General features: G+C 49.1%; 2 protein-coding genes across 3 annotated transcripts; one reads left to right on the top strand and one right to left on the bottom strand.

Annotated features, from left to right (window-relative positions):
* Positions 1-12: 12 nt before the first annotated feature.
* On the top strand, positions 13-19779 carry RABL2B (RAB, member of RAS oncogene family like 2B). 2 transcript variants are annotated; one of them, XM_084617488.1, is made up of 9 exons: positions 13-168; positions 928-1079; positions 1355-1384; positions 2269-2348; positions 10816-10895; positions 17493-17604; positions 18618-18715; positions 18984-19067; positions 19333-19779. In XM_084617488.1, the coding sequence occupies exons 2-9, from the start codon at positions 964-966 to the stop codon at positions 19408-19410; spliced, it is 678 nt and encodes a 225-aa protein (XP_084473614.1). In that variant the 5' UTR covers positions 13-168; positions 928-963; the 3' UTR covers positions 19411-19779. The 2 variants fall into 2 exon arrangements, with proteins under 2 accessions (XP_084473614.1, XP_084473615.1); XM_084617489.1 differs by having other exon boundaries at positions 20-168; positions 931-1079.
* A 152-nt stretch (positions 19780-19931) lies between these two features.
* Positions 19932-24182, bottom strand: ACR (acrosin; the record flags this gene model as incomplete). The annotated part of the gene is made up of 5 exons (XM_084637602.1): positions 19932-20536; positions 22199-22344; positions 22734-22999; positions 23487-23690; positions 24112-24182. 5 exons carry the CDS (start codon positions 24180-24182, stop codon positions 20267-20269), a joined length of 957 nt encoding a protein of 318 aa, XP_084493728.1. The 3' UTR covers positions 19932-20266.
* Between the last annotated feature and the right edge of the window lie 2209 nt (positions 24183-26391).

Genomic DNA, 26391 nt, shown 5'->3' with positions numbered 1-26391 from the left:
CGGGCGAGGCCGGCGCGGGGGCGGGGGCGTGGCCCCTGGCGTCCCGCGCCGCGCTCGGCGCCTCAGGCGCTGCTGGGCGGCCTCGGCCCGGGGTCCCTGCGGCGCGTGCGCAACCCGGGGCCTCGCGCGCCGCGTCGCGTAGCAGCGGGGACGCAGCGGGGCCGGCTGGTGAGTGTCGGGCCGGGGCTCTGCCGAGAGGGGGCGGTCGGCGGGGGAGGGCGGTCGGTGGGGAGCTGTCCCCGGTGCGTGGGGGGGTGGTCGATGCGGGGGATGATAGGTGGGGTAGCCTGGAGCTGTCCCCAGTGGGGGCCAGGGTGATCGATGCGGGGGATGATAGGTGGGGTAGCCAGGAGCTGTCCCCGGTGCGGGCCGGGCTGATCGATGCGGGGGATGATAGGTGGGGTAGCCAGGAGCTGTCCCCGGTGCGGGCCGGGCTGATCGATGCGGGGGATGATAGGTGGGGTAGCCAGGAGCTGTCCCCGGTGCGGGCCGGGCTGATCGATGCGGGGGATGATAGGTGGGGTAGCCAGGAGCTGTCCCCGGTGCGGGCCGGGGTGATCGATGCCGGGGATGATAGGAGGGAGAGCCAGGAATTGTCCACGGTGCGTGGGGGGGTGGTCGATGCGGGGGATGATAGGTGGGGTAGCCTGGAGCTGTCCCCAGTGGGGGCCAGGGTGATCGATGCGGGGGATGATAGGTGGGAGAGCCAGGAGCTGTGGGCGGTGTCAGGAGGCTCTGGATGGAGTGGTGCCTTTCCATTGCATTCGGGGTAGGTGTATCCACCACAGGGCTGGGGTCTGATCCAGCACAGCAGTTCTGTTGATCATAACTGCTTTTTGATGGCTAGGAAGGAGACTGTAACGCTATGAGCTTACCCTAGCTCTTTCTGAGGGGCTCAGAAAAGTAAAATCTTCCCCTTGATCCCAGGAGAGGTGGCTTCTGTGCAGCTAGGGTGGAGGCAGCATGGCTAGAGATGCACCAGGGGGAGATTCCTGCAAGGAGCTGGACCAGACGAAGTATGATGCAGATGAGAACGTGAAGATTATCTGCCTGGGGGACAGCGCTGTGGGGAAATCCAAGTGAGTAACTGGCCCTTATTGCACGTGCCAGGAAGGCTCCAGCAGCATACAAGCTTGGCACTCCTCAACCAGTGTCTCGTCTCTGCCTCTCCGCTGCACAAAGCAGCAGCTCCAGTTATTGTTACCTCACAGTGGTTTATTAGCTGTGTCTGAGACCAACGGAGAGGCTGAATGTATAGGAGTGGGGGGCCTATCTATATCAGGGATGAGGAAAAAGAAGATAATAAGGTGATCAGGTAAGGACTAATGGGCCTGTGTCATTTCTCTACTTGCAGGTTAATGGAAAGGTTCCTCCTGGATGGATTGTATCCTTTGGGTTCTTTCAGACCTCACCACTGTTTATTTTTGGTCTAGGGCCCAGGAGGGTACATGAAGGGGAAATGGTCTGTTTGAGGCCTTCTTGTTTAACCATGCTCTTCTCATCAGGGGCTCTCATCCCATCCTCAGCAGAGTTCTGTTTCCTAGCTTTCCCTGCCTGACCTAGACTCTCTTTATAGTACACTGATAAGCTAGCTAAATCCACACAGCACTTGGGAACTTATAACTTCTGTTCCTCCTCAGAAGGTCCTCCCCCACTATCAACTACAGTATCTTCTTTAGAATTCCTTTCCTGAGCACTGCAGTGTTAGCAGCTGGTCCTGTGCGGCCTATAGGACTGTCATGGGCACTTCAACTATAGAGCTCCTACTCCCCACCTTAGGGCTTGTACACACTAGCACTTACTTCAAGATAACTTAAGTCACTCAGGGGTGTGGAAAAGCCTCCCCCGCCCCGAGCGATGTAAGTTACACTGACCTAAGCGCTAGTGTGGACAGTGCTATGTCGGTGGGAGACACTTTCTTGCCAGCATAGCTACCACCACGCGGGGAGATGTAGTAATCGTGCCAATGGGAGTGCTCTCTCCCGTCCGCACAGAGCGTCTACACCAGCAGCACCACAGTGCTCGGTACAGCTGCGCCACTGTATCGATTCCTGTGTAGACTAACCCTTAGTTTGGGATTGAAACTCTGAGGCAAATTTGAATGACTGGCTTAGCTATGCTACACACTGCAGAGGAGCAGCTTGGTGACCCAGCTGCTGACTGCTTGCCCTAGCCCCCCTCAAGCAAGTTCCCCTCACAGGTGCTCTACTGAACATGAGATTGGTGTCTGGATAAGACTCACTTTTCAGCTCCTTAACCTATGCACAGCCGACCCCAGCAGCTCTCTACGTTTGCCTTGACACTCTACAAATACACAACCAATGTGGATGGGAAGAATATCCTTGTGGGTAAGCACCTCCTAGGAGACGAGCACATATCCTCCCTGTGAGTGCTGGGTACAGCCATGGGAAATCCCTGCTATGGCATCACTAAAGGACCTCTGTTGAGTCCAGGAATTCCTGTTCATCTCAACTGGGTGTAAACTGAACCCAAATAAGGGCAATGGCAGTGTCCATGGTATCAGTGTCACTGTTGACCATTTTTGTAGAAACACTTGTGCTGTTTTTAGCTGTAGTTTTCATCCTGACAGTGTCCTTGGGGCTATATAGGACACAAAGACAGTACCTGCCTTGAGGAGCTTACAATCTCAAAGGCAGCATTAGGAAGAGAGATCACACTGGGAAATTGAGACGAGAGAATGACCTTTGTTATTGCTATGAACTCCCAGTTTTGAAGTACTGCAGAAGAAATGAGTCTAAGAGGAATTTGAATGAGAACTTGGTGAACACAGATTGGGAAATCATTTTGCACCTGAGGCAGCATGAAGAAGGCCCAGAGACAGAAGTGGGAGAAGGAATGAAAAGATCATTGAGGCTGGTACCACTGGTGGAGTGGAAGGGGTACGAGGGACATGTTAAGGGAAAAGTACTGTGATGTAGGCAGATGTGCAGTGACGCTGGACATTGGAGGAAAGGCCGAGGAATTTAAATTTAATGCAGTTGCAAAGAGGGAGCCAGCAGAGGGACCAAAAGGGATGATGAGGTCAGCTTGACAGGCAAGGAAGTTAACGTTATGGGCTGTATTTTGGATGGACTGGAGGGGCATGATGAAGGAATCATGGAAGCCACGGAGGATAAGCCTGCTGTAATCAGGATGGGAGGTGATTGAAGCCTCGACAGGTGTTTTAGCTTTTGGGACCAAAAAGAAGAGCTGGATTTTCAATATATTGTGCAGGAAAAAGCAGTGAGATTTGGATGAGAGAGGAGAGGGAGAGGTCAGTAAGGCTGGGCAACAGGATGGTGGTGGTGTCATCAGAAATGGGAAACATTACTAATGTGCTTCTCCAGTGGGGCAGGAACTGTGTGAGAACCTTAGAATAAGGTTACCAGCGACTCAGTGTTCTGTCCTCTTTTGGTCCATGTCATAGCAGTGAAGCTAGTGGCACTTCAGTCCTCTTTCTGATCTCTCTGACTCCAAAGTGTTTGGTCTCTTGCCTGTACCTGTCATGGGGTGGAATCTCATGATTCTTCTGTTCTTAGATGGTATCCTGGTACACTGACCCATGAACACCAAACGCTTATCATCTTGCTGGCCAGACTCAGGAACCTGTGTGCTTCCTACCTTCAGGACCCTGTGAAGAGCAATATTGACCAACAGCTTTCTTAAAACCAATTGTTTTGATTTAGCAGTTGGAATGAAGTACAGCTTATACCACTTACCAGCAGCCTCTCATCTCCCAGCAAGAAGTTGCTATTATCCAGAAGTTGCCAATAACCAAAAGGCAGGTTTACAGGGCTGCAGCCAGGAATGAAGTGCTGGGACATGCTGAGCCTGGGCCCCCAGAGCCAGGGCAGGATGCAACCCTGAGAGCACCAGGAGAGGCATCATGCAGGCCCCTAGCATTCCTGCTCCCCCTGGAAAGCATCTGGACCACAACCCGCATCCCAGCTGCTGCCCTGCCTGTAGCTCCCCCTTCCAGCCTGCAGCACCATGGGAGAGGAGGCTGTGGGAGTAGTCTGTGGGCAGGGGAGAGTGTGGCAGCAGCCTAGATGCTGGGGCTTTCCGCAGGGATGCTGGGGGCTCATGGGGCTGCACTGTACCTCTTCCTGCATTCTCCCTCTCCCTGGGCTTGTCATATCCCAGTGCTTCCATACCTGGCTGCAGCCCCAAAAACCTGCCTATGAGTGGGTCTGTCCATGGAGAATGAGGGCGCTGGAGTGTGCTGAGCCCAGGCCCCCAGTGCCAAGACAGGGCACAGCCTAGACAGTGCAGGAAGAAGTACTGTGCAGCCCCATGGGCCCCCAACATCCCTTCCCCCTGTGGAAAGCCCTGGCATTCAGGCTGCAGCCCATCTCCATGCTGCTGCCCTGTCTGCAGCCTACCCTCCCAGCCTCTCCTCCCACTTTGCAGCGCCAGGATTCCTGCGTTATCTCCTGTGTGGCTGCTGGGTCCCCACCACGGGGAGGCTCCATGGCAAAGAAGAAAAGTTGCCAATAAGCAGCATGACAGTTGCAAATATCTGAGTCCAGTTAACTTTATGCTTAATGGGATAGGATCAGCTTCCAGCAAAATGTTGCTAATAACCAAAAATTGTCAGTATCAGGATTGTTAATAACCAGCATCTACTGTGTTAGAGAAAAGGGGATTTTAAAACAACAAAGAGCCTACACACACATTACACATATAGTCTCATCAATAATAATAATCATCCCCAGAAGGGACCATTGCTTTCATCTAGTCTGGCCTCCTATATATAGTACAGTCCACAGAACTCCCCCTGCCCACCCTAAAAATTCCTAGAGCAGATATTTTAGAAAAACATCCAGTCTTGATTTTAAAATTGCCAGTGATGAAGAATCCATCATAGCCCGTGGTAAATTGTTCCAGTGATTAATTACTCTTATAATTAAAAATGTATGCTTTATTTCCAGTCTGAATTTGTCTAGTTTCAGCTTCCAGCCATTGGATCATGTTATACCTTTCTCTGCTAGGTTGAAGAGCCTATTAAGTATTTGTTCCCTACGCAGGTACTTATAGACTCTAGTCAAGTCACCTCTTCACCTCCTTTTAGTTGAGTCTATCATTTTAAGGCATGTTTTCTCATCTTTTAAGCATTCTCATGGCTCTTCTTTGAATATTCTGTAATTCACCAACATCCTTCTTGAATTGTAAACACCAGAAATAAACACAGTGCTCTAGCAGTGGTCTGGTAGAGGGATAGCTCAGTGGTTTGAGCATTGGCCTGCTAAACACAGGGTTGTGAGTTCAATCCTTGAGGGGGCCGTTTAGGGATCTAGGCCAAAAATTGGGGATTGGTCCTGCTTTGAGCAGGGGGTTGGCCGAGATGACCTCCTGAGGTCCCTTCCCACCCTGGTATTCTGTGATTCTCTGATATCAGTTCCAAATACAGAGGTAAAATAACCTCTCTGCTCCTACTCAACATTCCCCTGTTGATACCTCCCAGGATCGCATTAGCCCTTTTGGAAACAGAGTTATACCTGGAGCTCATGTTCAGCTCATTATCCACCAGGAACCTCAAATCTGTTTCAGAATCACTTCCATCACTAGAGTCCCTCATCCTGTGAATATGGCCTACAGTCTTTGTTCCCAGATGTATACATTTACATTTAGCCATATTAAAACTCGTATTGTTGGCTTGCACCCAGTTTACCAAGCAATCTAGATTGCTCCACATCAGTGACCTGTCCTTTTAATTATTTAATTATTTGCCGCTCCCCCAATTTTTGTGTCATTTGCAAATTTTATCAGTGATGATTTTGTTTCTTTCAGGTCATTGATAAAGATGTTAAATAGTATAAGGCCAAGAACCGATCCCTGTGGGAGTCCACTGCGCAATAATAATCCCCTGTTTATAGTTTACATTCTGAGATCTATCAATCAGTGAGTTTTTAATCCATTTAATTTCACACTTCACTACAAGCTAAATTAGACAGACTCTTCTTTTCTGTTACAGTAACAGAACAGAATCTACTAACATTCTCCTAGCAAAGCCCAGATCCTTCTGTGTGTATTTTTTCTTCCCTCTGTTCTCTAAGAGAAGCTGGGTTTAAGAAAGCCCTCACCTTCTCTGTGGGTGTCTGGGCCCAATTACCATTTTGCTCACTATTTTCTTTGTTTCAGGACTCAGGTGCAACATTTCCTGATACTTGAGGCCTTGTCTGCACTTGAAAGTTTTATTACTAAAATTCTTTTGGTTAAAGTTGTGATTTTATTTTTAACCAAAATAGTTATATTAGTAAAAGCCACAGTGTGGATGCAATTATACCATTAGACAGTTGACCTTACCCGTTTTAATTACAGTAGAACCTCAGAGTTACGAACACCAGAGTTACAAACTGACCGGTAAACCACACACCTCATTTGGAACTGGAAGTACCCAATCAGACAGCAGCAGAGACCCCCCCTCCCCCCCCAAAAAGGTCAAAACAGTACAGTGCTGTGTTAAATATAAACTATTTAAAAAAATAAAGGGAAAGTTAAAAAAAGATTTGACAAGGTAAGGAAACTGTTTCTGTGCTTGTTTCATTTAAATTAAGATGGTTAAAAGCAGCATTTTTCTTCTGCGTAGTAAAGTTTCAAAGCTGTATTACGTCAGTGTTCAGTTCTAAATTTTTAAAAGAACAATCATAACATTATGTTCAGAATTACAAATATTTCAGAGTTGTGAACAACCTCCATTCCCAAGATGTTCATAACTCTGAGGTTCTACTGTATTCCACTATTCCTTTCGTGGTGTGAAGTACTTATGTACCAGTATAACAGCATCTACACTAGGAAAGTTGTACTGGTATTTATAGCAGAGCCCAACTCTGCTATAGTTAAGGTTGAGCATGGCTTCCGGTTTAAAGGTGGACCATTTTAAGTACTCTAAAATCCATATGATGAGTTGGGTGGTTTTGAAATGTATAGTGCTTCATTGGGGTGCTGGATGGTGTTAGTAGTCCAAAGGTGGGGTCATTTGAGCAGGGGGTTTCTGAGCTATCAACCTCTTAAAAACCCATAATTTTACAAAAACATCTTGTTCTTCTCATTATTTTTTGCACTCACATGGGGCTCAAACTGTAGAACACAAGAGCTGCCATAGTGGGTCAGACCTTGGTCCATCTGGCCAGCATCCTGTCTCTGACAGTGGTCAGTAGTAGAGCTTCAGGGGAGTGAACAAAACAGGGCAATTGTGGAGTGATCCACCCCTGTCTTCCACACCTGACTTCAGGCACTCAGAGATTTAGGGTTGCACAAAGCACATGGTTGCATTCCTGACCATCCTGGCTAATAGCCATTGATGTACCTTTCTGTCATAAATTTACCCAGTTCTGCTTTGAACCAATTATACTTTGGTCATCACAATGTCCCATGGCAGTGATTGCCACAGGTTAGTTGTGTGAAAAAGTACTTCCTCTTGTTTGTATTAAACCTGCTGCCTATAAATTTCATTAGGTGACCCCTATTTTTTGTATTGTGTGAGAGGGTAAATAACACTTCTCTCTATTCATTTTGTCCACACCATTCATGATTTTATAGACCTCTGTCATATCCTCCCTTGGTTGTCTCTTTTCTAAGCTGAACAGCCCTAATCTTTGTAGTCTCCCCTCTTATGGAAGCTGTTCCATATACTTGATCATCTTTGTTGTCTTTGTCTCACCCTTGTCCAGTTCCACTATCTTCTTTTTGAGATGGGGTGACCTAAACTGGACACAGGTGTGGATTTATATAGTGGCATTGGGCCTAAGGGGGGATATGATAGAGGTCTATAAAATCAGGATTTGTGTGGAGAAAGTGAATAAGGAAGTGGTATTTACCCCTTCACGTAACAAAAGAACAAAGGTTCCCCAATGAAATTAATAGGCAAAAAGTTTAAAACAAACATTAGTAAGTACTTCTTTATACCACACACAGTCAACCTATGGAACTCATTGCCAGGTGGTGATGTGAAGGCCAAAAGTATAACTGGGTTCAAAAAAGAGTTAGATAAGTTCATGGAGAATACGTCCATCAATGGCTGTTAGCCAAGATGGTCAGGGATGCAGCCCCATGCTCTGGGTGTCCCTAAATCTCTGACTGCCAGAACCTGAGACTGGATGACAGGGGATGGATCACTTGATAAGTGCCCTGTTCTATTCATTCCCTCTAAAACATCTGGCACTGGCCACTGTCAGAAAGATGGAATACTGAACTAGCTGGACCATTGGTCTGACTCAGTGTGGCCATTTTTATGTTCTTTCTGTCTTATTTTCTATCCTATTCCTAATAGTTTTAACATACAGTTAGTCTTTTTGACACCTGCTGTGCATTGAGTGGAAGATTTCAGAGAACTCTTCACAATGACTCCAAGATCTCTTTTTTTGGTGGTAACAGTTAATTTAGAACCCATTCTTGTATATGTATATTTGGGATTTTTTTTTCACTGTACATTACTTTGTCCTTATCAATTTGAATTTCATCTGCCATTTTCTTGCTCAGTCACCCAGTTTTGTGAGATCCCTTTGTAACTCCTCACAGTCTGCTTTGAACGTATCTATCTTGAATAATTTTGAACTTTGCCACCTCACTGTTCATCCTTTTTTCCAAATCATTAATCAATATGTTGAACAGCACAGGCCCCTGTACAGATCCTTGGGATCCTTGTGGGGGTGTGGGTCCCTCTTCCTGTCCCGCATGTGAGCTAGGATCTGGGAGGCCCTTCCATGCTGAGAGAGGAGTCTGAAGCCCTTTACCTGCCTTCCCCCACCCCAGCTCTTTTCAGGGTTGTCCCTCCCTGCCCCCCATGTATAGCCCTCTCCCTGACCCCCATGTGTGGCTTGACTGGGGGGGGGTCTGAGCCCCTTATCTTCCCCCTCCACATGAGCAAGCATCTGAGGGTCCTGCCCCTCTGAGGGCCTCTAAACGCCTTTCCATGCTGGTATGCTAAATGCTCGAGAAAGGAGAATGAGAACTCCCACTGAGATGAATGGAGCAGTTCACGTCTCTCGGATCTATTGTTTCTGGTTGTATTCCTCTTCATGGAGTGTTCGTATTCAGCTGAGCATCCTATGCTGTGAATGGGTGCGTAGAACCCTTCTTTGTGCACTAGGGACAGATCTGGGTTAGGAACTTCACATGTCAACTCTCCTGCCTGTCCCTACCTCCAGCTGGTACACACTCTCCGCACAATCCTACCACCTGCCCATGGTCCTTCTAGCCTTAACAGAGGCATGGATGGCAAGAAGGAATCATAGAATCATAGAATATCAGGGTTGGAAGGGACCCCAGAAGGTCATCTAGTCCAACCCCCTGCTTGAAGCAGGACCAATTCCCAGTTAAAACATCCCAGCCAGGGCTTTGTCAAGCCTGACCTTAAAAACCTCTAAGGAAGGAGATCCTACCACCTCCCTAGGTAACGCATTCCAGTGTTTCACCACCCTCTTAGTGAAAAAGTTTTTCCTAATATCCAATCTAAACCTCCCCCACTGCAACTTGAGACCATTACTCCTCGTTCTGTCATCTGCTACCATTGAGAACAGTCTAGAGCCATCCTCTTTGGAACCCCCTTTCAGGTAGTTGAAAGCAGCTATCAAATCCCCCCTCATTCTTCTCTTCTGCAGGCTAAACAATCCCAGCTCCCTCAGCCTCTCCTCATAACTCATGTGTTCCAGACCCCTAATCATTTTTGTTGCCCTTCGCTGGACTCTCTCCAATTTATCCACATCCTTCTTGTAGTGTGGGGCCCAAAACTGGACACAGTACTCCAGATGAGGCCTCACCAATGTCGAATAGAGGGGGACGATCACGTCCCTCGATCTGCTGGCAATGCCCCTACTTATACATCCCAAAATGCCATTGGCCTTCTTGGCAACAAGGGCACACTGCTGACTCATATCCAGCTTCTCGTCCACTGTCACCCCTAGGTCCTTTTCCGCAGAACTGCTGCCTAGCCATTCGGTCCCTAGTCTGTAGCTAGGAGGGAAAGGTGGGCGGGTATGTGAGTAGCCATAGCAATGGGTGTGATGTTGGAGGAGTTGGAGCAGTGTCCAAACTGTGTGAGGATGGGAAGAGGAGGGGCAGGGGAGTCTGAGCAGTTGGAGGCAATATGGAGAGGTTAGAGACGGGAGAGGGTGTTGGTACAATGCAGGAAAGAATGGAGTGGAAAGGAGGGGGTTGGAGCTGTGCAGTGGGGGAAGTTGGTGAGGCTACACTTCTTCCCCTTCCTCTTACACTTCACAGCAGAGTCTTAGTCTGTGAGGCACTCAGTAGTTTGGGACCTGGCTACTTCAGAGACCACCTTACCCTCCATGCCTCTGCAGCCACAGGGACACTGCAGCTGGACAGAGCCACATTTAGGCTGCCCAGGGAGGATGACAGCCAGGGTCCTGGCATGGAGAATGCTCTGTGGACCACCCTGCTAAAAAAGATCACACTGCCATTGTTGAGATCACCCCAATCTGTTTAGGTTTGGATCCCACAATCATCCCTGTACTATCTGAGTACTTCTCACCTTATTTTCTTCAGCTTTTGCACCCATGCCGTGCCTTGTTTTTCTGTGTTTTTTTTAAATCCAGTTTACACAGAACTTTTTGCACTACTGTGTTTAAACTGATGCCAACTGTCTCTGCTGGGGTGTTGCACAGGCACATCTAAACCCCATGTATAGCGAGAGCCTGTGTTTATAAACTGGTCAGGGAATGTCTCAGTCTGTCATGGCAAAGGCTCGTATCAGTAGACACACAGGAGAGGGCTGAACTCTGGGGTTGGGTTATGAGGGGGTTGGAAGTTCTTTCCTGTCATGGCATGCTGAACTTGCTGGTTTGTGCCTTTCAGACTTCTGGGACACAGCCGGACAGGAGAGGTTCCAGAGTATGCATGCATCCTATTACCACAAGGCCCATGCTTGTATCATGGTAAGGGCATTCTTCTACCTGTGGCTTTCACTCTGTGTTTGTAGAGGATTCCTGGCTGGTAACAGAACCTGTTTGGTATTCATCCTACACATTATCTTTAATAATGTTACCCCGAGTACAGGCTCTTGAGGCCAGAGTGTCTGAACTGGAGGAGCTAAGTGAGACAGAGAGGTACACAAGAGGAGACTTTCCGGAACACAGCAGAGTGGTCCCACCCCCAGCCTCTGTGCTGCTGAGGAATATGGAAGTCTTGGGGAAGGAGAACATCAAACTGGAGCAGATGGAAATGATCCTGTAGTGGGGACCCTCCTTTCAGATGATGCCATGGTATCTTCTCACACTGAGGATATCTCTATGTGGGAGGGGACCTCAGTTGTTGGAAGAGACTGGTAATAGTAATGGGGGATTCAATTATTAGAAATATAGATAGTTGGGTTTGCAATGACCAGGAGAACCGCATGGTAAATTGCATGCTGGGTGCAAAAGCTGCAGATCTTTCGAGACATCTAGACAGACTTATGTGCAGTGCTAGGGAGGAGCTGGTGGTCATGGTACATGCGGGTACCAATGACATAGGGAAAGGTAGGAGAAAGGTTCTGGAGGTCAAATTTAGGCTACCAGATAGGAGATAAAAGTCTAGGACTTCCATGGTAGCATTGTCTGAAATTCTTCCAGTTCTAGGCACAGAACCAGGTAGACAGGCAGCACTGCAGGGTCTCAATGCATGGATCAGACAATGATGTAGAGATGAAGGGTTTAGATTTATTAGGAACTGCGGAACCTTTTAGGAAAGGAGGAGCCTATATGGGAAGGATGGGCTCCCCCTAACTCAAAATGGAACCAGATTGCTGGCACTTAAAATTAAAAAGAGACAGTCTCTACGTAAAAGAATAAATGGACACAAATCAGATGTCAAGAATTATAACATTCATAAGCCAGTCGGAGAACACTTCAATCTCTCTGGTCACGCAATCACAGACATAAAGGTCGCTATCTTAAAACAAAAAAACTTCAAATCCAGACTCCAGCGAGAAACTGCTGAATTGGAATTCATTTGCAAATTGGATACTATTAATTTAGGCTTAAATAGAGACTTGGAGTGGCTAAGTCATTATGCAAGGTAGCCTGTTTCCTCTTGTTTTTTCCTACCCCCCCCCCCCAGATGTTCTGGTTTAACTTGGATTTAAACTTGAAGAGTGGTCAGTTTGGATGAGCTATTACCAGCAGGAGAGTGAGTTTGTGTGTGTATGGGGGTGGGGGGGATGTGAGAAAACCTGGATTTGTGCAGGAAATAGCCCAACTTGATTGTCATGCACATTGTGTAAAGAGTTGTCACTTTGGATGGGCTATCACCAGCAGGAGAGTGAATTTGTGTGGGGGGGTGGAGGGTGAGAAAACCTGGATTTGTGCTGGAAATGGCCCACCTGATGATCACTTTAGATAAGCTATTACCAGCAGGACAGTGGGGTGGAAGGAGGTATTGGTTCATATTCTCTGTGTATATATAAAGTCTGCTGCAGTTTCCACGATATGCATCTGATGAAGTGAGCTGTAGCTCACGAAAGCTCATGCTCTAATAAATTGGTTAGTCTCTAAGGTGCCACAAGTCCTCCTTTTCTTTTTGCGAATACAGACTAACACGGCTGTTACTCTGAAACCTGTCTATATACAAAGGAAAGAAGTCTAAATACTAAAATGGGTGAACTTGAGTGCCTAGTATTAAATGAGGATATTGATATCACAGAAACTTGATGGAATGATGATAATCAATGGGACAGGGTAATACCAGAGTGCAAAATATAAAGGAATGACAGAGTAGGTCAGGCTGGTTGGGGAATGGCACTATATGTGAAAGAAACCACAGAGTCAAATGTAATAAAAATCATAAATCAATCAAACAGCCATAGAAGTTCTATGGATAGTAATTCCATGCTTGAATAGTAAGAGTATAGCAGTAGGGATATACTATTGACCACCTGACCACAGTGGTGATGGTGATTATGAAATGCTAAGGGACATTAGAGAGGCTATAAAAATTGAAAAGTTAATAATAATAGGGGATTCTAACTGTCCCCATATTGACATGTCACCTCAAGATGGGATGCAGAAATAACATTTCTAGACACTATGAATGGCTGCTTCTTGGAGCAGCTAGTCCTGGAACCCACAAAGGCAGAGCCAATTCTCGATTTAGTGGCACACAGGATCTGGTCCAATGGGTGAATATAGCTAAACCACTCAGTAATAGCAACCATAATGTAATTAAATTTAACATCCTTGTGCGGGGCGAAATACCAAAGAAGCCCACCCCATAGCATTTAACTTCAGAAAGGGGAACTACACAAAAATGAGGAAGCTAGTTAAAAGAAAATGAAAAGGAACAGTCACAAGAGTGCAATGCCTGCAAGCTGCATGGAAACTTTTAAAAAACACCATAATAGAGGCTCAAATTAAATATACACCCCCAATAAAAAAATAATAAGAGGAACAAAAAAATGCCACCCTGGCTAAACAGCAGAGTAAAAGAAGCGGTTGGAGGCAAACAGGCATCCTTTGAAAAGTAGAAGTCAAATCCTACTGAGGAAAAGAGAAAGGAGCATAAACTCTGGCAAGTCAGGCGTAAAAGTATAATTACACAGGCCAAAAAAGAATTTGAGCACCAACTAGCAAAAGACTTTAAACTACAGCAAAAAATACTTTTAAATACCTCCGAAGCAGGAAGCCTGCCAAACAATCAGTGGGGCCACTAGACAATCAAGGTGCTAAAGGAGCACTCAAGGAAGACAAGACCATTGCAGAAAAGCTAAATGAATTCTTTGCATCTGTCTTCATTGCAGATGATGTAAAGGAGATTCCCACATCTGAGCCATTCTTTTCAGGTGACAAATCTGAGGAACTGTCCCAGACTGAGGTGTTGAGAGAGGAGGTTTTGGCACAAATTGATAAACAGTAGTAGTAAGTCCCCAGGAACAGATGAGAGTCACCCAAGACTTCTAAAGGAACTCAAATAAGAAATTGCAGAACTACTAACTGTGGAATGCAACCTACCGCTTAAATCAGCCTCTGTACCAGATGACTGGACGATAGCTAATGTGATGCCAATTTTTAAAAAAGGCTCCAGGGGCAATCCTAGCAATTACAGGCCAGTAATCCTAACTTCAGGACTAAGCAAATTGGTTGCAACTACAGTAAAGAACAGAATTATCAGACACATAGATGATGATATGTTGCAGAACAGTCAACACGGCTTTTGTAAAGGGAAATCATGCCTCACCAATTTATTAGAATTCTTTGTGGGCATCAACAAATTTGTGGACAAGGGTGATCCAGTTGATGCAGTGTACTTCGACTTTCAGAAAGCCTTTGACAGGATCCCCCACCAAAGGCTCTTAAGCTGTTAAGGGATAAGGAGAAGGTCCTCTCATGGATCAGGGACTGATTAAAAGACAGGAAACAAAGGGTAGGAATAAATGACCAGTTTTCACAGTGGAGACAGGTAAATAGTGGGGTTCTCCAGAGATCTGTACTGGGACCAGTGCTGTTCAACATATTCATAAATGATCTGGGAAAAGGAGTAAACGGTGAGGTGGCAGGGTTTACAGATGATACAGAATTATTCAAGATAGTTATGTCCAAGGCAGATTGCCACAAATTACAAAGGAATCTCACAAAACTGGGTGACTGGGCAACAAAGTGGCAGATGAAATTCAGTGTTCATAAACACAAAGTAGGGAACACTGGAAAACATAATCCCAACTGTACATACAAAATGATGCAGTCTAAATTAGCTGTTACCACTCAAGGAAGATCTTGGAATCATTGTGAATAGTTCTCTGAAAATATCTGCTCAGTGTGCAGCGTCAGTGAAAAAAGCAAACAGAATCATTAGGAAGGGGATAGATAATAAGATGGAAAATATAAAAATGCCACTATGTAAGTCCATGTTGCGCCCGTACCTAGAATACTGCGTGCAGTTCAGGTCACCCCCATCTCAAAAAAGATATATTAGAATTGGAAAAGATAGAGAGAAAAGCAACAAAAATGATTAGGGGTATGGAACAGCTTCCAGATGAGGAGAAATTAAAAAGACTCGGACTGTTCAGTTTGGAAACGAGACAGCTAAGTGGGGATATGAGGTTTTTAAGGTCAGGCTTGACAAAGCCCTGGCTGGGATGATTTAGTTGGAGATTGGTCCTGCTTTGAGCAGGGGGTTGGACTAGATGACCTCCTGAGGTCCCTTCCAACCCTGGTATTCTATGATTCTATGATATGGTAGATGTTGATAAAATCATGACTGGTGTGGAGAAAGTGAATAAGGAAGTGTTATGTACCCCTTCACATAACACATGGACCAGATGTCACCTGATGAAATTAATAGGCAGCAAGCTTAAAACACACAAAAGGATGTACTTCTTCACACACTGCACAGTCAACCTGAGGAACCCATTGCCAGAGAATGTTATAAAGGCCAAAAGTATAACTGGGTTCAAAAAATAGTTAGATACGTTCATGGAAGATAGGTTCATCAGTGGCTATTAGCCAAGATGGTCAGAGATGCAACCCCATGCTCTGGGTATCCCTAAGCCCTTGACCGCCAGATGCTGGAACTGGAAAACAGGATGGCTCACTCGATAATTACCTTGTTCTTTTCACTCCCTCTGAAACATCTGGCACTGGCCACTGTTAGAAGACAAGATATTGAGCTAGATCAGGGATCTCAAACTCAAATCACCACGAGGGCCACATGGGGACTAGTACATTGGCCCGAGGGCCGCATCACTGAAACCTTTTCATACAACGATTCAAAAGTATAGTCAAAAATGAAAAAAATGAAGAGTAATATAGTATGCTATTAAAAGTCAATGTATTAACTTTTTTAAAACTGTAATGCGAAGAGGGGTTTTAATAAAATATAAATACCTGTAACTATTCCTTATGTGGTCAGTAACACTGATGATGATCTACGGTAACAGTCTATCAATGTAGCTGTAATGGCAGGAACTTTTTAAAGTAACTATTCATACAAAATACGTTGTCACTTTTAACAAACATTCTTCCCAACTACTCACAGCAAAGAATCATACATGCTGAATGTCTAGTCCATGAGGCCCCGCCCCTGCCCCGTCTCTTCCCACTCTTTCCCCGCACCCATTCCAACCCCTTCCCCAAAGTCTCCGCCCCAACTCCGCCCCTTCCCTGCCCCTATTCCAACCCCTTCCCCAAATCCCCGCCCTGGCCCTGCCTTTTCTCCAGCTCCACCCCTGAGCACGCCGCGTCCCCCCTCCCTTCTGGAAAGTCCTAAGCGCCACCAAACAGCTCTTTGGTGGCAGGAAGCGCTGGGAGGTAGGTGGAGAAGTGGGGACACGGCGCGTTGGGGGAGGTGGGGGCGTGGTGAGGGAAGCTTGGCTGCTGGTGGAGCTGGCGCCTATGGCAGGCCGCAGAAAATAACTTGGCGGGTCGCATGCAGCCCGCGGCCCGCGTGTTTGAGACCCTGAGCTAGATGGACCTTTAGTCTGACCCAGTACGGCCATTCTTATGTTCTTATGTAGTGCTGTAAATATTTCCTTTCCTTGCTTGCTGTTAACAGTCCTTCCTATACTGTTCTCCTGTCCCTTGTCCCGTCATTGTTTACCTTTAGCACCTTTCATCTTTCCTCATAACTCCGTTCCTCAACCCCTTTGTATTTCTTTTGTTCTCTCAACTCTGTCCAATTCATCAACAGCTTTCCAGTAATATCATGCCTAGAACAGAATGCACTTTTCCTGGTGCAGTCACATCAAAGCCATATAGGGAGGTCTGACCCTTTGTTGCTTTGTGACTCGATACCTTGGAGCATGCAGCACAAAGCTGCATTGGTCTATTATGCAGGATTATTGCACTGCAAATTCATGTCCCATTTGCTGCCTCCTCTCATTGCCCTTGTCTTTCAGCCATTGCTGCTTCCCATTGCTGGAGTTTCCTGCCCAGATGTGTTCCCTTTCCAGGCTTTAATCTCTTTACTCTCCCCTGTCCACACTGTTATTCTCAGCTCCTCCTAATTTAGCATCATTTGTAAACTTCATTAACATGTGGCTGACCCCCTTGTTTAGCTCATTAATGAAGTTGTAAATCAGACTGGGGCTGACACCTATCCTTACAGGGCACATTAGAGTCCTCCCCACCCTCATTATTGTTGAGGGTGAGTATCCTCAGCACTATTCAAGGCAGGATGTGCAGAGAGATCAAGAGACTGATGATAGCTTAGTGCGGGGAGAGGGGCTGGGGTTTTTTTAATGGCTTGATGATAGTTTGCCATTTACCATAGCCTCTGTTTTACCGCCTTCCTGCCAGTTGTCAGCCCCTATGCTGGTGTCTGGTCTAAGCCAATTGTATTTAATTCTGACAGTCATGTTCCATGGGATGCTGTATCAAACATTTTGATCCAATCTAAATAATCTCCCTTCAGCAGCTTCCCTTCAGGCACTAACTCTGCAATTCTGTGTGTTTAAAAAGAAAGGCAGTGATTTTGCATGGTGGGTTTTGCAAATATTCAGTGCAGCGGGTTGCTCAGGGACTGTCCAGCTGCAGGCCTGGTGACAGGTGGCTCTTCCTTGGCAGGTGTTTGATGTGCAGAGGAAGGTCACCTACAAGAACCTGAATAACTGGTACAAGGAGCTGAGAGAGTTCCGCCCAGAGATCCCCTGCATCGTGGTGGCCAACAAAATTGATGGTGAGTGTTTCTGCCTCTTAGCCTTTCAGTGCTGTGGGATGGTCCTTTTGTGACATGGCTGAAGGAAGTGACCACCTGGCTGGTCCCAAGGGCTTCTTGGAGATGGACTCCACAGATCATATTTTACTAGATAAAGTGCTGGCCTTTTACAGCATGTTTTTGCCTCTTGACTTTGTTTTGCTCAGAAAAAGAAACGGAAAACACAAATTTGTTTTCAGCACAGACATAAATATATAGCACGGTTAGCTGAGCCCTGGCCTGATATCACCCAGTCTCCTTCCGGTCTCCTCCCGCTCCCCTGAACAGCAGCTTGCACCACGCTGGCCAGCTGGCAGAGCCCTCTTAGCTCACCAGGTTCCCTGACATTGTTACAGTTTATAGTCTGCATTGTGGAAGTACCCAGCGGCCCCATCCAAATCAGGCTCCTTTCTGCAGGTGCTGCGCAAACATAGGGTGAGACTGTCCCTGCCCCAAAGAGATTTCAGTCTGCTTTGAGACGAGCAGCAACAAGTGAGCGTGACAAACAGTGGAAGAGCAGCAGAGGGAGGGCAAAGGTGATGGTTCTGTGACAACACCGGTACGCTGCAAGTGTACCACTGTTAGCAATAGTGAGAAACGTTTGAAAGACATCCCTAGCACAGACAGAGCCATGCAGACCTGGGAGCTGGGACAGATGAAAAGTAATGCTCTGTTGTTTACACTGCACCAGATGTCCCCCCATGAGGTGAGAGTCCCTGTCAGGGTCCATCTGTGGAAAGCCTTGACCAGCAACGAAAAGGTCCTTTTCCATCATGTACTTCCTTGCTAACTGTTAGTTTAGCCTGCCACCCTTTGCAGGTTCCTCTAGTTGTCAGGAGGCACCATCCAAACCATGCGCTGCATGAAGGGGGCCTTGCCAGCGAGAGATGCCCCCACGAAGGTTGCTTGGACTTCTTCTCTATGCTGTCCCAGGGCATGCTTGGCCTGCTACCAGCAGTGATGGCTCAATAACTGCTTCTCCTTTCCTCCTTCAGCGGATTTGAAAGTGACTCAAAAAAGCTTCAACTTTGCCCGGAAGTTCAATCTGCCCTTCTATTTTGTCTCAGCTGCAGATGGCACCAACGTAGTGAAGGTAAAGCTTGGCTATGTGAGATGGGTCTGGTGCAAGGCAGCATGGGGAGGTGAGAAGGAGCAGGCATTCTTTGGGAGACAGGATGTTTCGCTGGCTGCCTCCCAGGTGTGTGTGTGGGGGGGGTCCTGTAGCTGGGGGGTTGTCTCATGGCTGGTTTCTCTAGGGTGCTGTAGGGTGGGGGGAAAAGTCCTGTGGGTTCATCTGGGGTTGGGCATCCTAGACGCCCCTCTCATTCCCAGTGTGACAAGTGCCCCTCCTTTCTCCTCAGCTCTTCAGTGATGCTATCAAACTGGCTGTCGCGTACAAACAGAATTCAGGGGATTTTATGGATGAGGTCATGCGGGAGCTGGAGGTAAGAGTGCCCTGCCTGAAGCTCCCCTCCCTCTCCTTAGTGAGTTGCCAGCACCACACCCCTTCCCTCACCAGGAAAAAGCCCCCAGTCCCAGCTCAGAGTGGGGTGAAGTGGGGCCTGTGTTGGGAGCATTGTGGGGTCCTGTACAGACAGTCCCAGATTAGGGGTGAGGGGATGAGGTGCTGTGCTGGGAGTGCCATGGTGGGGTGGGAAATGGCTGGTTCCCATTTGCTTCTCACCATTCCCCCATCCTGCTCCCTTCCAGAACTTTGAGCTGCAGAAAAAGCGGGAGGACTCAGATAAAGAGGAGAACTGTGCCGAGGAGAAGCCCCCATCCACCTGAGCCCAGGCCTCAGACCAACCTTGTACTGCTCCCTATTGCCCCAGCTTCTTCATGGTTAGTTAGAACCATCACTCTCTGCCTGGGGAGAGCAGATTTCTCATGCACTGGCCATGCTGGGAGCCTCTGGCTGGGACCATCCCTCCCTAGGAGGGAGACTGTTTGGGCCCGATCTTCCTGGCCTGGGCCCCATCCTCCTAAGCATCCAGGATGCAGAAGGGACAAGAATACATGTGACTGCTGCCTGCCGCTCTGGGAGGGAAGGGGGGCATTTGTTGGGCACTGCCTGCCCTGCAGGGAAGGGTCCTGCCCAGGTGTCTATTAGCGGAGCCTAGACTGAGAAAACCAACACTAAAGGACTTTTTTACAAAGCGTTGAGCCTGGGTCCTTCCTGCACCCGGACCATGTTCAAATAGCAGCCCTTCCCACTGCTGTTTCAACCCAGCCAGCTCTACCTCTCACCCCTCCCTGACCCCACTCACCGTAGCAGCCCAACCACTCCACCCCAATGCTTCTCTGGCTCTGTGTGCCACCCTTCTCCAACCACACTGTCCCAACCCACTGTGAGCCATCTCTCCCCTTCCTCGCTCCACCATTCTAGCCCAGCTGGTTGTGTGCAGCCTCTGCTCCTGGGTGGTTCTGGGCATGGCATACGAGGTTGAACAGAACAGAGGCAGAGCTGGCTGTGTTGTGGGCACCGTTTTACTTCTGCTGTGAGGTAAGCTCAGTCTCCATCCACAAGGACGACGGGCAGGATGGGAGCCGGATGCTGGTACAGAGTCCTCTAGAGCAGTGGGCAAAGCGTCAGAAATGGCCACTGTCCATCTCAGCCTCCGCTGTGCTCTGCTCCCCTCCCTTCTCAAGTCCCCTTTCCCTTCAGGCCCTGTAGGAACTCGTTGAGCTTCCTGAAGAAGTCAGACAGACTGCTCTGGGCTGACGGGCAGGGGCCTGTCCTTGTTCTGGGCCTGGGCCTGACTTTCCCCAAGATCCAGTCATGAAAGTGCTGAGTGGAGCTGTAGACCCCTGGCCTCTGTGCCTTGGCGCAGCCCAGCCCCCAGCTGGTGACTCCAATAACCCAGAAGCGCTTTGACCTTTCCTTTGTGCACATGAGGGGGCCACCGCTGTCGCCCTGCAGCAGAGGAGAGAGGTCTGAGGCACAGCCAGCTCATCACTGGTGGGTCAGGCTTGGCAGTAGGGCTGACTCCTTCTTGGAAGAGGCTTAAGGACACACAACTCGTCCCTCTGGCATCCATCACTGGGAGACAGTTGTCAGCTAGAGCTCAGAGGAAGGGGGCACACCCCCAAGGCCTGCCTAGCGTTGGCAAAGCCCTAGCACGTGTTCCAAAGGGGGATGATCTTGCAGTGCCCCCCACCCATGGGAATGGACTGTCTAGGAGCTGCAGCCAGCGCTTCCCCCATCAGGAGTCCGCTGCATTTCTGTGTTAGCTCATAGCTGATTTGGTGAGTGCTTAGCAGTCAGCTCCCTCCTCTTCCTCCTCCCATACAGAGCCCTCTTGGGTACCACACCTCTGAACGCAGCCACTACGCATCGGCGCTATGGCATGGAGGCCTCACTCCCTGCCCCGTGTGCTAAGGCACAGGGCCTTTCTCCCAGCTCTGCGTACCAAATTCAGGGTATCTGCCTCACTGGCCCTGAGGAGTAGCTGTGCTCTTAATCCTAAGAGCTCCTGACCCAGATTGGATCTCTGAGTCATTGACATGAGAGATAAAAACCGCCGACTGGGCCCCTCCAGTCCATTCCTGTGGATGGTTTCCTGTGACCTGTTCCCTAGGGCAGCATTTCCCAAATGGTGTTCCGCGGCACACTGGTGTTCCGCACGATGGGAATAGGTGTTCCGTGAAAGAATCTAGAATTTAATTTTGACTCTTGCACTTGATTTTTGTACTACTTTATACACGCTTTCCAGTTAGAAAGTGTTAGTTCCAGTTATTTTACATTTGTATTTTTGCTTTGTTTTATGAAATAAAATATATTGGAGCATAAATAATGCCATTTTTATTTGAAAACCAAACGACTACAAAATAATATTATAAGTGTTCCGTAATCGGCTAAAAAGTGTTCTGTGGCCGGAAAAGTTTGGGAAACGCTGCCCTAGTGTCCTGGCCAGTTCCATTGCTGAGGACACTTAAATGGGACTCTTTCCACTTCCTTTGGGAGACTGCCACAGCCCAGTGCAGCTCATCGTGGGCTCTGCAATCCCCCTCCTTTTGCATAGCATCCCTGGGGCTTTACACCCCTAATACAATGACAGAGAGAGAAAAGCAAAGAGGTTTCCAGCTGAGATTACCTATGAGATGGGCAAATGGAAGGAGTTCTGGCAGCAGGCAGACAGAGGAGAAGGCTCCCATACCACCAGGTAGAGAGAGGCCAGTGCTGGACAAGCAGAAGGACAGAGGCATGGGGCATGGGTTTTAAAATGGGGTGGGGCAGTTTGGAAGGGACTGGGCACCAGCGGAGGAGCCTGGGGATGGGTGAGGAGGAAAGATGTGGTTTCACTTTCTTTTGTATGCCAGAAACAGTGTTGTCTGGGACTGAAGGAGACCGTAGACAAGGGTGCTGAAACTGTTCAGGTCGGAGGAGGGGGAGGCAGAGCCCCGGGTCGGGATATTGGAGGAAGTGGAGGCAGGGTCCCAGGTGAGGATTCCAGCAGAGCAGGGGGTAGTGAGAGTTCTAGGCGGGGATCCCAGAAGAGGGGGTGTGAGGCCACAGCACAAGCATTTGAGCAGAGCTGGGGAGGACTCTGCAGTGAGAGGGCTCCAGCCTGCATACCTGGCAGCTGTCGATGCCTCCTTGCTCGTACCCTGCACACAGGTTGTTGCTGGCGATGGCCCCGTTGTACCAGCGGCTGCTGTTACAGGTCGTGATGTCAATGAGATGCACCTTGGCCTCCTGCAGGATGTCGGCTGTTTCCAGGGCTGCAGGGACATGAAGAATATTTACTGCACAGCTCTTAGCCCTATCTCCCGTTCCCCAGTGCGCCACATGGGTGTGCCCCTCCCCCAGTGCCTAACCTTCACTCTGCTCCCACACTTTTGTGGGAGGTGGTTTTGCTCATGCATCCCCTCCTCCTCCTCCCTTGCCTGGGCAGGTGAGGTTTGGATCCAGCCCTTGGTGGGCACATGCCCTTGGCTCAGTGAGGTGTGTGGGGCACTGGCAGCGTCAGGAGGGGCAGCTGCTGCCTTTTCACGGCAGCAGAGGCCTAGACCTTCAGTGCAGCCAGATCCCAGTAGTCCCAGCTGAGGTCAGTGTGTCCGTGCTGGGACAGGTGCCCAGTTAGAGTTAACAGGGAGCCTGGGGCTCTCACATGTCTCCTGCGTGACTCCCCAGCCGCTGATGTAGCAGTGGGACAGGTTCGACACCTCCACCATGGCACTGGGCAGGCAGGCGGGCTGTGCGTAGTCATTGCACTCGATCGGCTGCTCGAGCTCCAGCAGAGCGATGTCATTGCTCTCCATGCGCGGCTCGTAGCGCTCGTGCAGCACCACCTGTTTGATGGAGCGCACCTGGGCCTCGGGGCCACGCTGGGATAGCTGGGACGCACCGACCACAACACGCCACTGCGGGAGCAGCCTGGAGAGCAGAACGGGAGTCAGTCCCAGGGCGCAGGTGGGGGGGGATAGAGCGGTTCCTCTCCCAGCCGGTGCAGGGCCGCAGAGAGCTGCACTGTAGCTGGGTGCATTGCACTGCCCTACTGTCTGAGGCAAGAGAGAGCGCGGCAGCAGGGAGCCAGGTACAGAGACACAATAGGGCAGCGTGTTCTCCAGCATGCTCTCACCTTGGGACAAGCTGTCAGTCAGTGCCCAGGCACACCAGACTCAGCCTAGGGTGTGTTGATGCCTGGCCAGGGAACAGTGCCAGCCTGTGGAATAGGCCATGGTGCCCAGCTGTCTCGCCCCATAAGGATCAGCCCCATGGCATGGCCAGTTCCATGGCATTGCCCAGATGCCTTCTGGCTTGCAAGTGCTGGGAGTACATGGAAGAGTGGGTGGGTGGCCTGAGCTGCTGGCCCCCTGCCTGGGCTGTGAGGGCAGCCCTCCCCCAAGGTCGCACATCTCACCTTCTCTTGGCTTTGAAGCAGTGAGCGGCTGTGAGGACCCAGCGGGGGCTGACGAGGGACCCGCCACAGGAATGCCGGGGGCCCATTCGGGTGGGGATCTGGATGCTGACGAGCCAGGGCCAGGCCCCCGGCAGAGCATCTACGCCACCCACGATCCGCATCCCGCCGTAGCCAGACGCCAGGGGCCGGCGCCCACAGGCTGCACTGGAGACAGAGGAGCGTCACTGCCCTGCTGGCTGTGGCCTGGCAAGGCAGCAGGGATTTGACACTTACCCTGGGGCTGACCTTTGCCTCCGGCTGGTTCTATCTCACGCCCAGGTCTTGCCAGGCATCTTCTGTGTCAGGCCACCTGCCTCTCCCTGGACACAGCCTGAGGGAAGCAGCAGGGCCTAGGAGCCCTGTGCGTTACCCACCCCCCGCATGTGAGATGGCCCATGGGATTGTTATGCCAGGGCCTCATTGCTAAGCCATGAGGCACCGATGTCACCTGACCCTGGGAAGGGGGCAGGAATCCCTGTCGTTCAGGACGGCCTCATGTGGGGGGGGCCAATGCCCTTCGGTGCTTGGGAAGGGCCCCATCAGGGCCCCTCTCAGTAGTTCCTCTCGTGGCCCAGGTGTCACTTACTCGCAGCTGCCCTTCGTGCTGTGCATGGGCCAGACCAGGGTGTGGAACAGGAGGAGGGGGAGCAGCCGCATCTTCCACCAGAGCACCAGGCACCTGCAGCTACGACACTCGCCTCACTACTCGTGACACCATAAACCAAGTCCAGGGCCTCCGTCCAATCGGTGACTGGCCGGTATGACATCACACAGGTCTCTGGTTTCCGCCTTCCTTTGTGACGAGTGAGTGGAGCTGGGAAGGTGCTGATGGAGGCATCAGGGCCAAAGCTGTGAGCACTGCGAGGGTGACAGGGACGGTGACTTCCGTGGGCGATGGAGATACCCCAGGGCAGGTAGGAATGGGTAGGCTACTGCTTACAGCACAGACCGAAATCTCCCTGAACAGTGTATCCAGCTTGGCCAGCTCTCCTCCCGCCCTGCTCTCTCTGTAGTGGGGCACACTGGGTTCATTACCCCACACAGTGCAGATTGAGTGAGCATGTTCTCCAGGCGCTCTGTGCCCTGCTGCGGCATCATGGCCTAGCTGCCCACATTGTCCCAGAGTGCACTGATACATACACGAGCACAAGGAACATAGCACTGGCCAGTACTGTCCTGCGCCCAACTGTCCAGAACCAGATAGTCCAGAGGAAAGTGTAAGAACCTCAAAGCAGCAGATGCGAGGCAATCTGCTCCTCCCCCGGAAAGGGCTGATTCTAATCTTTAATTGTTGGAGATTGTGCTTCAGGATTTAATCCAATGTTTAATATTCCTTCCCACACCGCTTTTTGCATTAACTCTTATAAATCTGGATATTCTCGTTATCCATATAAATGTCCAGTCCTTTTTGGACTTTTGCCAAGTTTTTGGCCTTAACAACTTCCAGTGGCAATGAGTTCCGCAGACTAGAATCATAGAATCATAGAATATCAGGGTTGGAAGGGACCTCAGGAGGTCATCTAGTCCAACCTCCTGCTCAAAGCAGGACCAATCCCCAATTTTTGCCCCAGTTCCCTAAATGGCCCCCTCAAGGATTGAACTCACAACCCTGGGTTTAGCAGGCCAATGCTCAAACCATTGAGCTATCCCTCCCCCCCCGCCCCGACTATGTATTGTGATGGACAGTATTTTCTTTTACTGGTTTTGAATTTGCCACCTTTTGATTTAATCAAATGTCCTTTTGTCCTTGTGCTGTGAGACAGGGAGAACAGAAGCTCCTGAACTAACTTCACTAGATTATTTATTACTTTACAGATTTGTATCATGTCCCCTTTTATTCATCTCTTCTCTAAAGTAATAATCCCAATCTTTTCAATCTCTCTTCATATGATAGTTTTCCCAGGCCTCTGAGCATTCCCAACACCTTTCTCTGCACTCCTTCAAATTCTGCCATATCCAGGTGAGGCCGCACCATTGAATATATAAAGGCATTAGAATCATAGAACCATAGACTATCCGGGTTGGAAGGGACCTCAGGAGGTCATCTAGTCCAACCTCCTGCTCAAAAGCAGGACCAATCCCCAATTTTTGCCCCAGTTCCCTAAATGGCCCCCTCAAGGATTGAACTCACAACCCTGGGTTTAGCAGGCCAATGCTCAAACCATTGAGCTATCCCTCCCCCCTCGCCCCGACTATGTATTGTGATGGACAGTATTTTCTTTTACTGGTTTTGAATTTGCCACCTTTTGATTTAATCAAATGTCCTCTTGTCCTTGTGCTGTGAGACAGGGAGAACAGAAGCTCCTGAACTAACTTTACTAGATTATTTATTACTTTACAGATTTGTATCATGTCCCCTTTTATTCATCTCTTCTCTAAAGTAATAATCCCAATCTTTTCAATCTCTCTTCATATGATAGTTTTCCCAGGCCTCTGAGCATTCCCAACACCTTTCTCTGCACTCCTTCAAATTCTGCCATATCCAGGTGAGGCCGCACCATTGAATATATAAAGGCATTAGAATCATAGAACCATAGACTATCCGGGTTGGAAGGGACCTCAGGAGGTCATCTAGTCCAACCCCCTGCTCGAAGCAGGACCACTCCCCAACTAAATCAGCCCAGCCCGGGTTTTGTCAAGCCTGACCTTAAAAACCTCAAAGGAAGGAGATTCCACCACGTCCCTAGGTAACGCATTCCAGTGTTTCACCACCCTCCTAGTGAAAAAGTTTTTCCTAATATCCAACCTAAACCTCCCGCACTGCAACTTGACACCATTACTCCTTGTTCTGTCACCTGCTACCACTGAGAACAGTCTAGCTCCATCCTCTTTGGAACCCCCTCTCAGGTAGTTGAAAGCAGCTATC

Source organism: Lepidochelys olivacea, assembly GCF_965140295.1.
Source record: "Lepidochelys olivacea isolate rLepOli2 genome assembly, chromosome: 1".
Classification (NCBI taxonomy): Eukaryota; Metazoa; Chordata; order Testudines; family Cheloniidae; genus Lepidochelys; species Lepidochelys olivacea.
The sequence above is the reverse complement of the archived record's forward strand: the minus strand, read 5'-3'. Positions and strand labels throughout refer to the sequence as shown.